Source organism: Pundamilia nyererei, unplaced genomic scaffold (genome assembly GCF_000239375.1).
Source record: "Pundamilia nyererei isolate P.nyererei 1_Seehausen unplaced genomic scaffold, PunNye1.0 scaffold00002, whole genome shotgun sequence".
Taxonomy (NCBI): domain Eukaryota; kingdom Metazoa; phylum Chordata; class Actinopteri; order Cichliformes; family Cichlidae; genus Pundamilia; species Pundamilia nyererei.
Window position 1 is genome coordinate 6,467,263 of NW_005187403.1, and position 12,829 is coordinate 6,480,091.

A 12,829-nucleotide genomic window follows, 5' to 3' on the forward strand; every position below is an offset into this window, starting at 1 on the left:
CATCCACTCATCTTTTTTCCCCCTTAACTATAGAAATAATGCTGTCATTATGTGCTTCAGTTCCATCATCTTCCAACTTTTTGGTGTTGCTGAGCCAGTGCTTTCCTTCATTTTATGTAGTTGATTGTGGATTTAGCCATAGACTTTGCCATTTTGTCAGTTTTTTTTTTTTTTTTACTTCCACCATAACAAATCTTTTCACATCTCTCTGAATCCCATATTGCACGCCTAACAAAGGAAATCAGCTCTTGATATTTCATCTGTTTAATTTGTCATGAAATAGCAAGGGAACAGGCCTCCACGATTATGAAGCTGTATATGTTATCTCATTATACAATAATATTATATTTGAATAAATATATTATTGTGACTGTGGCTCAGGGAGTAATCAGTTGCTGGGATGAGGCCTGGCTGCTCTTGTCTGCACGCCAAAGTATCCTTCGGCATATTAATGTTAGATAGAAAGCACTTACTTGCATGAATGGATGAATGACATGTATAAAGTGCTTTGAATGCTCATCTAGTATAGAAAAGCTCTATATTATTAAATATACTATCAGCCAATTGGCTAAATCCCTTTTAACCCTCTGAAAATGGGGAAACAGTGTAAAAATGGCTTTAATTCCTAAACAGGTCATATCAAGCCCCTTAAATATAGCTGGAAGTCTGCACCCCAGTCACATCTTCACTGTTTGCTTTCAAATCTAAAGTGGTGGTTGAAATTTTGCCTGGTGATAATTAATAAATAAATAAATAAATAAATAAATACAACTGTCAACTTCTACCTCAGCATAATATACAATGGACACCTAACTCTACATGTATGTCTTTTATTAAGGTCACGCAGCCATGATTGGCCTAATGATGCTGTGTGTTATTTATTATTAATGTTAAAACAGGTAAACAAAAAAGTAAAATTAGTGGAAATCAGCTGTGAATCATTCGCATTTTTAAATGAGGAGATTTTTACTGGGAAATCTTTCAAATCTTTCCTTAGCTACAGTCCTTGGGCTCATTATTTTGACTTGATGATGTTTTAGGTGAAATGTAGGATAACGGTTTTTAATTCATGTTCGATGTGGGGTTGAATTGACTGCATGTAGAACAGACCACTAAGGATTTGGTGCCCAGCAGCCACCTCACTTTTAATCTATCCTTGTGTCACATACAACTGCCACATTACTTTGAGTGTCCTCCAAAAATATTGGTTCTTTGCCACACTCTATATCCCTGCATACAAGACTAAAAATATGGACCTAATGCTGTAGGCTCCAGCCAGATGGATGTATCACAGAGGAGGATTTTAGGACTTAGACTGCTCCAGATGAGCTCTTCAAGCAGCCAAGAAGACAAACACTTGAATGGCAAACCATCAGTGTGCCGGAGCTGATTTGCAAACACAGACAAAGACTGAAAACCTAAAATGAACAGATTGTTTATTTATCCAATCGCATTTAAAAAGACTGCATTCACATATTACAGTCATAGTGAAATATACCAATAAATAAAATGGTACACATTAGCCTGTGAAGAGGGTTCTGTGAACAATAGTGCTACGGATACACTCTCATGAGCTTTTTCTTTATGCCTGCGAATAGACCATCTCTAAAGCGTCAGAGATGATTTAACATTTAAAAGTTCTCCCTTTAGCAGTTTCAACACTGACCGTGATGTGAGTAAAAAGACAGAAAAATAACCACAGTGGGAGATTACCCAACCATGCAATATGTACACTATGCCTTTAGATAAATAAAAGGGGAAGTTGTAAAGCCTTTTGAGCAAAGCAAGAAATATACTTAAAAATCCAATCAAACAGTCTTTGAACTGAAGAAACGTGCTATTCAAGCGTACAACTGACACAAGAAATAAATGTGAATATCACTTTGAAATGTTTAGAATTAGAAAACAAAAAACAAAAAGTATGCCGTGCTCAAAAAAAGTGGCTTAAAAGGGTCAATGCAGACAATGTACGGTGGCCCTGAGAGGTCAAAGGAACTGCAAACTAAAGAAATACCAGCAAATAGAAAAATGTTGAAAAAGTACACAAAGGACAACAGAACTTGAATAAAACACAACAGTAGTAGAAAAACACACAAAACCCAAAAAGTGTTATTGGTGAGGTATGTCACCAAACACCTGAAGAAGTGGCAACAATCTAGTGCTAAATGGCTAATAGCAAACATCTATCTGCAGTATTACATGAATCATATGAAAACACTGCATGTTTTTCTCCCTCACAACGTGGATGAGTCGTGTGCTCCTTTTAAGCCTACAATGTTTCGCAGCTGGTCCTTCGAATAAACGCCTCCCCCAAAAACACCTGTTTTGTTGCTCTGATTTAACTTCGACTGTGTTTTATTCGGCTTCTGTGTTTTGCTTTGTTTTTTCATTTCCAATGTGTTTTGTGTGCATTTGGAGAAATTTTCGGTTTGTTGGTGTTTTTAAGTCGCAGCGCAGTTCTGAAGTTGCAGCGTTTGACCTCTCTGGGACACCGTACAAACGTGAGGCGCATCGAGTGAATTGAAATTTGAAAACTGGAGCAAGTACGACACAACCACCGCTACAAAATATACAATGTGCAAGTAACAGTGGTAAATAAGGTCAGTGTGTCATTAGTGTTGATTACGACTAGTTCCCTTTAAGTCAAGACACAACCTAAGCATTCAGATGCTTCGAACACTTTTTAGCTTGAAAAACAAACCATGACAAACTTGGATTAGTGATGTGAGGTGCTGCATTGCAGTTAGTCTGCATTCACTTCCACAGATTTCCTGAAGCAGAGACTCAGTACATTACAAGTCCTCTGAGGCTCTTGAGGACACTGAAATATTTTACACTGCTACACAAAGCACTCCATAAAATTCAGTGTTTACTATAATAGGCTCCTCGCTAAGGCAACGCTTTCAACGTCACACTTCATAATAGCTGAAGACATCCACTTTAAAGAGTGTAACTAGAAAATTTGAAATACATAAGTAGTGGAGCCATTTGACGACAAGCCGCGTTACTTCTCCGTTTCCTGTTTTTGGATTTAAGAGTTCAACAGCAGCGTGAAGCAAACAGAACCACAGAGGAGCTCTCCCGGCTGCCAGGTGTACAAAGCCGATTGAGTTACAGCAAAAAGAAGAAGAACAAGACCGCCACACTTTTAGACCAAGTTGTAGGCATCCAGGTGGCCCTGCAAGATGTGGTCCTTCACCACGCAGAAGACAAACCGGACGTTGTCTGTGTCTGTGGCGCACGTGAAATGGGAGTAGATGATTTTTTTCTCATCTGGGTTAAGACTGACAAACATGTCTAATATGAATGCTTTTCCCGCGTCGACGTCCTGTGGAGGACCTAGAAGAAAACAGCACAGGAATATTTTAGTAGTTGTGTAAAAGTGAAAAATTGTAAGTTAGATTCATGCATTTCCATGAAGAAATAGAAATCTGAATTCACAGGCAAAGCATATCATTTTTATCAGCGGAAAACAAACTGGTACACTCGTGTTTGGTCTGGTATAACCAGTAGCATTTAGTAGCTAATGCCAGCGAACTGTAAAAAGGAGTGAGTGTGTTGTTGGTGATTGTAAGAGAAAGACTTTGTTATTTGACACAGTGAATCAGCAAAAACGAATGGACCAAGATGCTCATATTATCATGTTCTATTCAAATGTTCTTTGTAGCGAGTGTGCTAGTTCCCCTTACCGTCGTACTCAGGGAAGTAGTCAACCAAATGTGAATACATGATTTTTTCCTCGAGTAAATCTATCTTGTTGAGGAACAAGATGATCGAGGATTCTTCGAACCACTTGTAGCTTATGATTGTCTTGAACAAGGCCATGCTTTCTTCCATTCGGTTCTATGAAAAAAAAACAACATATAAATAAATAAAGAATGAAAGGGAGCAAACACAACAGACGTGAATCCCTGCTGAAGAACAGCAGTACTTCACCAGTGATTGCCTGTGTGAGCAAATTCAATTGGCTGTAATCTCATCAAGTGAACAGGCCTCACTAAAAGGTGCCCTTTGTTGGGCTAAAGTGACTTTAGAGCTCCCCCTGCAGTTGAACTATGAGCACTGCCACAAAGGAGGGCTGAGATGAGGTTAATCAATGTGGCCAGAAAGTGAGAGAGAGAGAAACAGAGAGACAAAGAGAGAGAGAGAGAGGAGCTGGACTCTGCAGAAATCTAGGTCATCATTTCCACCTAACAGGTTTGGCCTTAAACAAAGGAAACAAAGTCCCTTTGTGTCCTATCCAGTGAGTTGGGTGTTTTTTTTATCCCAAAGCAAGCTACTGTCTTTTCCCATGTAAGAAACATGTATATATATATATATATTAGATTATTATTTTTAAGTCTGATTTTTACCTCATTGGAAGACTCAGCGAGGGCCTGATCGTACTCACTAAGTGCCACCAGGAACATGATGGAAGTGACATTTTCAAAACAGTGGATCCATTTCCTCCTCTCTGAACGCTGACCACCCACATCCACCATCCTACAGTCACAGGTTTAAACCGGTGAAAAATATTACGGTAACATAAATGATACAAATGATGTTTCTTAAAAATGATAACAGGACCGGAGACAGCAATGTAAAGTACATGAACTGTTATATTAAAGAGGTAAAACCAGTCAAACTGGGGGAACCAGTCAAACAGCAGCTAATATAATCAGTGGCCAGCTGTCACAGCGACATAGTCTAAAATTGGTCAGTTCAAACACGATGTTTCTTTCTAATGTGAACTCTAATGTGCGTTACATTTTAATGGGCTCCCTGAAAATTAACATCTCAGTGTTCAGTTACCTAACACACAGTAGGTGGCTTTGAGAGATCATTTTAAAGTTGGTCGGGTCTTCTCACAAAGTTTGACTAATTATCGACACAGTTAAACGTCACTATTTTTAGCGTTAAAATGATATTTAGTTTTCTAATTAACAAACATTTTGTTTGCTATATAACTATGAAATCAATTTAACACACTGGGGGCACTCTTCATGCAGAACTGCTCTGCGTGATCTGTCTGCTCTTGCTATACGTAGCCGCCCAGGATGGCAGACTTGATGAACAAATTATATTTAGGGACGCAATGATAACTGCAGTCCAAGGGCGAACAGGTGAAAGTGTTGCTTATAGGGCTGTTAGATATAACGATATATATCGGATGACGATATAAAAACGTCTATCGTTTCATTTTACGCTATCGTTTGTTTCGCAAAATAAACTGTTTACGGCAACATTTTCTCATCGTTTTGATGGTCACTGTAGTGGCTATATTAATTTCTTAAAGTTCTCTCTTTCTCTTATATTTAATATAACCACACTACCGACGACAAGCGCCTGTTTTTATGCGTTGTGGCTAGCAACAACGACGGTAACAGCATCGCGTGCCCGCTTGTTTATGTTCCACCTAAACCTTTCACAATAAAGCTCAAGATCCTGTTGAGACTTTTCAAAATAAACAGAATCACGTGAAAGAGCAGATTATTTACGGATGAGAATTAAAAAAGAGCCGCCAGGTGCTAAAAAATAAACCTTAGACTCAAACGTTAGAACAGGCTTTTCCCCGCAGCACGCCGTGTAATAAATACTCACAAAGAAAACAGCGGCCGTTACAACTTATGTCTAAAAATGTATCGTTTCATGCATCGGTTAAAACACTCGACTCCAGCTACATGACGCGCAGCTGGAAACACTTCCCGCAAGACGAGCTGCCCGAGATTCACAGAATTTACAGAAAATGTTAAATTTTTGTGATTTATATCGTTATCGGGAAGATAGAATTCTTATATGAGATTTTGGTCATATCGCACAGCCCTAGTTGCTTATGTGCTTATGTTACCTGATAACACTAGGTGTCATCAGGGACAATGTCATTGTTTTTGCAGGTATCTGGTTACCAGAGAGGTTGCAAGTAAAAAGAAAAAAAAACAGGATGGCCATTCGCTAGCAGTGAATGCACCATAATGATGTATACACACAATAGACATTGTACTCAGGAGGTAGAAGGGTAGAAGATTTTAAAACAGGTTACTGGATCTTTATATATATAAGATATAAATGTATCGATCCCTGTAATACCTCGAATTATGTTATCTGCTTTTAAGGAATGTTGCATTATTTTAATAGTATTTGTGGGGGACACCAACAAAAGAAAGAAAAAAACCCCCACTCACCTGAACACCACGCCCTCCAGGTCAAAAGGGTACTCTATGATACCGGTTGTGGGCACCCTCACCCTCAGCACATCTTGCTGAGTTGGCAGATACCCAGTATCGGAGATTCGATCCAAGTCATCCAGATAGCTAATAGCACAGGGGGAGGATAATGCAGTGTTAAGAAATGAAAATGAAAGCTGCTGACAGAAAGACTGATGAAGAAGCAGAACAGAGAGGGAGAGAAGGAAGACATTTATTTTGAATTATTTAAGTCATGGCTGTATCTGTTTCAGCCATGTAGCTGCAATGAATTATTTAGAATTTAAATGCGTTTCTTTTTAACAACCTTAAATGGAAAAACTACTAAGCCTCTGTGTCCTTGGTGCATTAAAAAGACGGCTGGCAGATGAAACACAGGAAATTATTAGACAGTGTGTGAGGAGTTATTCTTCTGTTTACACTCACTATTTGGCTGAGTCTGAGAGCTGGTATTCCCGCTTCCGATTGTAACATTCCTGAATTCCCGGGTCGCTCCACAAGCTCTTCAAGGCATCAATGTATGGGTTGGTTAATGTTACCACCTTTTCCACATCAGCCTTATTGACAGTTGTGGCGTTGGCCTGAGCATCACAATAACACATTAATATTAGCGACAACTTCAGAAAGAATAATTACTTTAATATTGTGCTATTTATAGGAAGCATCTCTTGCGCAACTGTCACCGCAGCATTATAGGTGACGAATCAGTCCCAGTGCTGGAAGGAAGGAGTGATGTCATCCAGTTTACCAAGATAACAAATACCAAACAAGATGGAATTAAGATTCTGATTCATACTACCAATCATTTACTGAAACTAACTGTTCAACATATAAGCACATCATTTCGATACAGTGGGGGAAATAATTGTTCCAAAGAAACGAAAAGTTTATATTTTTATGATAATTTCATTTTAATAGAGGCAGAATATCAACCAAACCGCATTACGTAAAAGCTATAAGTAGATTTTCTTGTCATTGAGTGAAATAAGTATTTGATCCCCTACAACGCAGCAGGAATGGCTGTGTGCCACGTACGGTCAATCCATCAACTACGGATCGTCCTTTTTGAACTCCTTATGTGTATGAAGCACAACTTTCCAGAGAATCAGTTCCCTCCATTTTACCACTTTGGGCAGTATCAAAGAGCCAAGAATAAAAATAAGAAACCTAACGGATTTCGAGAGTTTCGGCAAAGAGGAGCGGGCCAAACTCCCCCCTGAGGTGTGTACACGCCTGGTGATGTGAGCAAACTTTCAAATTCAGCAGGCAATCAAATATTTATTTCCCCCACTGTAAAAGAGAACTTTTTGATAGTCTCCAGCAGACATGATGAAATTAAGCCCTGTTTAAACTACTGTCACAGGGGGTCTTTAAAAACCAATAAGTAATCTCTGAGCTTCCAAACATAAAACAATAAATCTGATTTGAAGGTATCTGTGTAGTGGTTTTTCTTGAGTATGTTATCAACAGCTGTTGTTTAGAAATTGTCATTCTCAACCTAGCAGTCAAGCGTGTTAACCCCATCTGCAGGAATTTAGTGCATTGGTTTGCATGGCATTGTTGTGGGAGAGAAGCGGTACCAGTATGTTATACGGCAGCCATCAGTGAAAACGGAAATGACACTGAAGAAATCAGACACAACATGAAAGGAGCTGGGGTAGATATGGGTTGCAAAGCAGCTTGCAGAGGCAGTACTAGCCGTGGGAAGGCTAAAGCATTTGCATACCCCCATATCAGATTTTTTCAACAGGAAGCACAGAAGGGCAGCAGTTCAGCAATCTGAAGCAATAGTAAACATGAGAATCAAAACCCATCATTAATGAAATTCCAGTGTTATGAAATATATGAATCGAACCGGCTGATTACACTGCAACGCTCCAATAAAGGTAACACTCAAGTACAGATATCTGTTTGTTGAGTCATATATTTTTCATAATGCAGAAGTCTTTGGAAGGGATTTTCCACTTTGTTTGATTTTTTGTTTTTGTTTTTTCATGCTAACTAAAATGCTCCTGCTTCAAAATATACTCCCATTCTTTGATGGTCCTGTTTTTCTTTTTCTATTTTACATTTTCTTCCCCCTGCAGTCACTGACCACCTAATAGAAATCAAAAAATCTTAGCATTTTACTAAAAGATTGTTCCAGCTTTTAATTCCACACCACTAATACAATGTAACTTACTCGCCTCCATCACTCAACAGCTGCCACTGTTTTATGTGCCGCGCCTCAAATAATCACGTCACTTCCAGTGTCTACTTCATTTTTTATAGAGCTACTCAAAGGCAGATTTCTTATTTAAGACTCAAAAACACAATCATAGAAATACCACTGAGTATTCTTCTTACAGTATATTCCAGTATAGAGCTAGCTAGCCGCAGTTATGAAAGTATCATTAAGGCAGTCACATGAGTCTAGAGAGAGGTTGGCAACTGCCTTGTGTCCACCTTACTGGTTGCCAGCAAAACATCTTTGTGGTTTGTGTCTCACTTTTTCAAGTTTCACTACAGTTCAGTGTTTAATTAGCAAGTGTTTGCAGACAGGTCAGTGTCATCCATAACAGCCACAAGCAAGCATTACACCGTGCTAGTGACCACAGTAATCACAAGGAGGTGTGACTTTTTGTGTAAACCTCTTACATAAAAAGTTAACTAAAACTATCACTTTTGACTTTATATGAGAAAATGCTTTCAGAATAAAAGTCTAACCTGTGTGTTTAGTGAAGCAAACAGTAGGAGCAAGCTTCACTAAGTTAAGATGTTCTCCTTCAGGTGAAAGCAAGCAAAAAGCTAGTTACCCCAGCAGGCTTTTATGTGAGCATATAAATTTAATCCAACTCGTTCAATTGTTCTTTTGTTTTTGTTTTTGCTTTGTTTTCTTTTTGTTTCAGAGAGGTTATACGAGGACTCAAATCTTTGGATGGGCCTTCTGTGCATTACTATAGATTCTAAGCTACGATTTCACCATTCAGGGAAGAGGTTTAGTGAACTGATATACTGAGTGCCTGATATCACCGCTCGCTAAATTATTCAAACAGACAGTCAATAGTTTATTCAATAATGAGCGATAAATTTGGTTTCCAGACAGGAGTCTAATGCACTTTTTTGTGATCAGCATAGTTTGTGAACAGTGTAGTTGATTTGATGAATAAACGCACTTATTTCAGACACAGCGACGGATGTCTTGACCTCACTGACCTACGGTCTCTCTGTGTTTCACTGCTGATTTATGCAAACCGACTGCATACAAACAGTGCCATCCTGTGAGCTTTTACAGAACACCACCAACACTACAGGAAAGAAAAAATATAACGCACATGCTGACTCAGATGATCACTGACATAGGCTCTCCTGGATTGCATCCTAACCTGGAGCTTTACCTAATGTAGTCTCTGTGTGTGAGCTAGCAAGTTTTTGTGATTAATACGCACCTGGTGTTTGTAAGACAGGAACAGATTCCTGTATGAATAATGGGGAATTCCTGATCTCTTACTTGTTTTTGGCTCAGGACTACCAGTTTTTACATGCTTGCAGTGTGACACTCTGTATACTTCAAAACGACAGCTCACTCCGTAAGTAGACAAAACTCTCTGGCAGCAGGATTGCAAAACTAAACACTGTTGCAAATTACCAGAAGTGCTTCACCCTAAATACACAGTAATACACACTGCAGGCTCTGTCAGTAAACCTTCCGCATGCTTCTGTGGGACTGTGTCTGATAAAAACCGCTTTCTCAATTTGTCTGAGCAAAGCAGCGAAGAAAGGACACAGGCCTACCTTGTTGTGCTCATACTTGTAGGGGATCTGCAGTGCGTTCATGGCCTGGATCATGGCCTGCATGGCTGTGAAGATGTTCTGGTACACCAGCTGTTTGAAGCCTCTCTTGTCTTCATCAGAGTATCCACGGCCATGGATGATCCTCATTTGTTTAATGAACGTGCTCTTGCCACTTTCACCAGTTCCTATCCAACAGGAGGCATAAATGTAGTTTTATTCTTTATTCCCATCAAAATACCAACAATACAATGCACCTGTCCTCCCCTCTATACCTTATCACATCCAGATACTGTGTAAATCCAAAGGTCATTTTCATCCCCTCAAGTGATTCTTGATCCAATAAGAACACATGGAAAATCAGATTTTAAAAATATATATATATGAAAAATTTATTACAGAAAAAACCTATTACAGACATGTTTTGTTTTGTTTTGTTTTGTTTTGTTTTGTTTTGTTTTGTCTTGGTTGTTTTTACAAAATGATTTTTTTTATAATTACAGGACGATCAATAAGCTACCTGAGCCCTTCCTGTAATTTTACTTTTACTTTTTTTATTTCTTACAATTTAAGCACAAAGAGACACAATTATGTTATTTACCACAACAGCAGGTAGAAAAAACTTAAAGTCTGAGAACTTGTTTTTTTATAGTGGTAGAAGAAGCATCTAGATTATTTACTTAAATAAAAACTTCTTTAAACATATATAAGGAAAATTCTTTTAATTAAAGTCCAACTAAACTAAAAGTGCCTCAACTATAACTATTCATTATACAGAATTCATTTTTTCAGTATATTATAGGATCAAGGTGATTATAGTTAACTAAAACTGAAAACTAAAGCAGATTTGAAGAAAACATTTTAGTTACCTAAAAAAAGTGAAAATTAAAACTAGACTTGTGCAAAAATGTAAACGATACAAAATAAGATTTTGTAAAAAGTATAGTATCTGTTAGTTTGTTAAAAAGGTGTTATTTCAGCTTGGCTGATGAGGCATTGATGGACATGCTTATTGAGACTCCACAGGATTGTGAGTCAACTGCTTTCAAAATATTCTGTGTTTTTATTGTAACACCGGTATAAATTTTCCTAAATCGTGCCTCCGACATATGCCTTCCATACAATAATAATTAAAAAGCCTAAATCTGACACTGAAACTAACAAAAACTAAACTGAAACTAAACCGTTTGAAACAGTAGAAAGTAAACTGGATTAAAAACAAAAAGTCAAAATGAATTGAAATAAAAAACGAATTAGAAATCACAAAAATAAAATAACTCTGAAAGGAAATAATTAAAAAAAAATATTCAGTCATTAATGAGTACATCACTTGTAATTATAATTTAAGCACTGACCTTTGGCTTAATAAAAAATAACAAGGTATAAATTTTTGATTGATTTCAGGCTATAAAACATATATATATATATATATATGTGTATATATATAAAATAACATCTGTCACAAAAAAATAATGACAGGAATATTTAACTAATACAGGTACGTCAGAACTTGTTTTACGTTTTCCTGCTGACCCTGTTGACACATCCATCCATTTCAATTATATTGTTTCTGTAAAACGTTCACATATTCTATATATATTCGTGCAGTGTGTAAGCTAGTTTTAACTGTAAACCTCCCACTCTTTCTGTCTGTTGACATTGAAATTCCTTTCTGGATCACTATGCGTCACACTGATAAGCTCTTGACTTTTTGATACCAGATGAAAATTTCAACACTTTCAGTGTTTTCTTTAAGGTCCTAACAACAGGTGTTCATTCCCCAGTATTCTGAGTTTAGTTTAAGGTAGTAAATGTTAGCATGTTAACGCAGTCAGCATAATAATCATTACATCACCAAATGGACTGCAAACTTTATAGCTGTGAGCATCAAAACATGCTGATGTTAGCATTTAGCTTAAGGAGCAACTAAGCCTGAGGTCTCACCACCAGCACGGATGCAGACTCTCCTGTTTAGCAACACTGGATGGGGTTTTATAGCTCAGAGGAATAAACTATGTCAGGTTATCACTAAACAGATGGTATACAGAGCGATTGATTTTATTGCTTCATTTATTTATTTAATAATAATAATAATAATAATAATAATAATGGATTGCTTTTATATAGCGCTTTTCGAGACCCTCAAAGCACTTTACAATTCCACTATTCATTCACACACTGGTGGAGGGAAGCTACAGTTGTAGCCACAGCTGCCCTTGGTGCAGACTGACAGAAGCGAGGCTACCATATCGCGCCACTCGGCCCCTCTGGCCATCACCAGTAGGCGGTAGGTGAAGTGTCTTGCCCAAGGACACAACGACCAGGAACAGACAGAGCTGGGGATCGACCCGGCAACCTTCCGGTTACAAGATGAGCTTCCCAACCCCCTGAACCACGGTCGCCCCGAATGTAGTTATGATCATAATATATTATCCTGATGTCCTCTTATGTAAACTTGGACATAACTTGCATCAAATGTTACGTTTTGTCATCTCATGGGTGGCTGGTAGATTTATTAGAAGTTGCGGCATTTCCCCGTGTAGCTGACAATGCAGAAATGACACCGGTGAGACAACCCTGTGCACAAATGAAAGCAACAGTATTTCTTTTAAAATGTTATTAGAGAGTACTTAAAGCGATGTGCACTGTTCCAATCTCAGACTGAAACTGGTCGTGGGCTAAAATACAGAGTGCTGTCTACTGAAGCTAAAAGGCTGGTGACACGTTCAACATGACTACCCATGCTTGACTGCTTTAGACCTTCAACTTAATCACTGATGACACATCCTTTGCCAAATAGTCAAATTAAATGTGGCACCTTATTAAGTACACCTGTTCAACTACTTATTTATGCAAACATCTGATCCGCCAATCAC

The 12,829-nt window shown here is 38.1% G+C and overlaps 1 protein-coding gene across 2 annotated transcripts in view; it reads right to left on the reverse strand.

Moving 5' to 3' along the window:
- Positions 1-2,392: 2,392 nt before the first annotated feature.
- Positions 2,393-12,829, reverse strand: part of LOC102211711 (guanine nucleotide-binding protein G(q) subunit alpha-like) — a 14,423-nt gene continuing 3,986 nt past the window's right edge. For both annotated transcript variants that reach the window (XM_005720301.2, XM_005720302.1), the window contains exons 3-8: positions 9,957-10,141; positions 6,609-6,763; positions 6,162-6,290; positions 4,353-4,482; positions 3,690-3,843; positions 2,393-3,339 (exon numbers count right to left, since the gene is read on the reverse strand). In XM_005720301.2, coding sequence (XP_005720358.1) covers positions 3,149-3,339; positions 3,690-3,843; positions 4,353-4,482; positions 6,162-6,290; positions 6,609-6,763; positions 9,957-10,141 — 944 coding nt within the window. In that variant the 3' untranslated portion in view covers positions 2,393-3,148. The remainder of the gene's footprint in view (positions 3,340-3,689; positions 3,844-4,352; positions 4,483-6,161; positions 6,291-6,608; positions 6,764-9,956; positions 10,142-12,829) is intronic.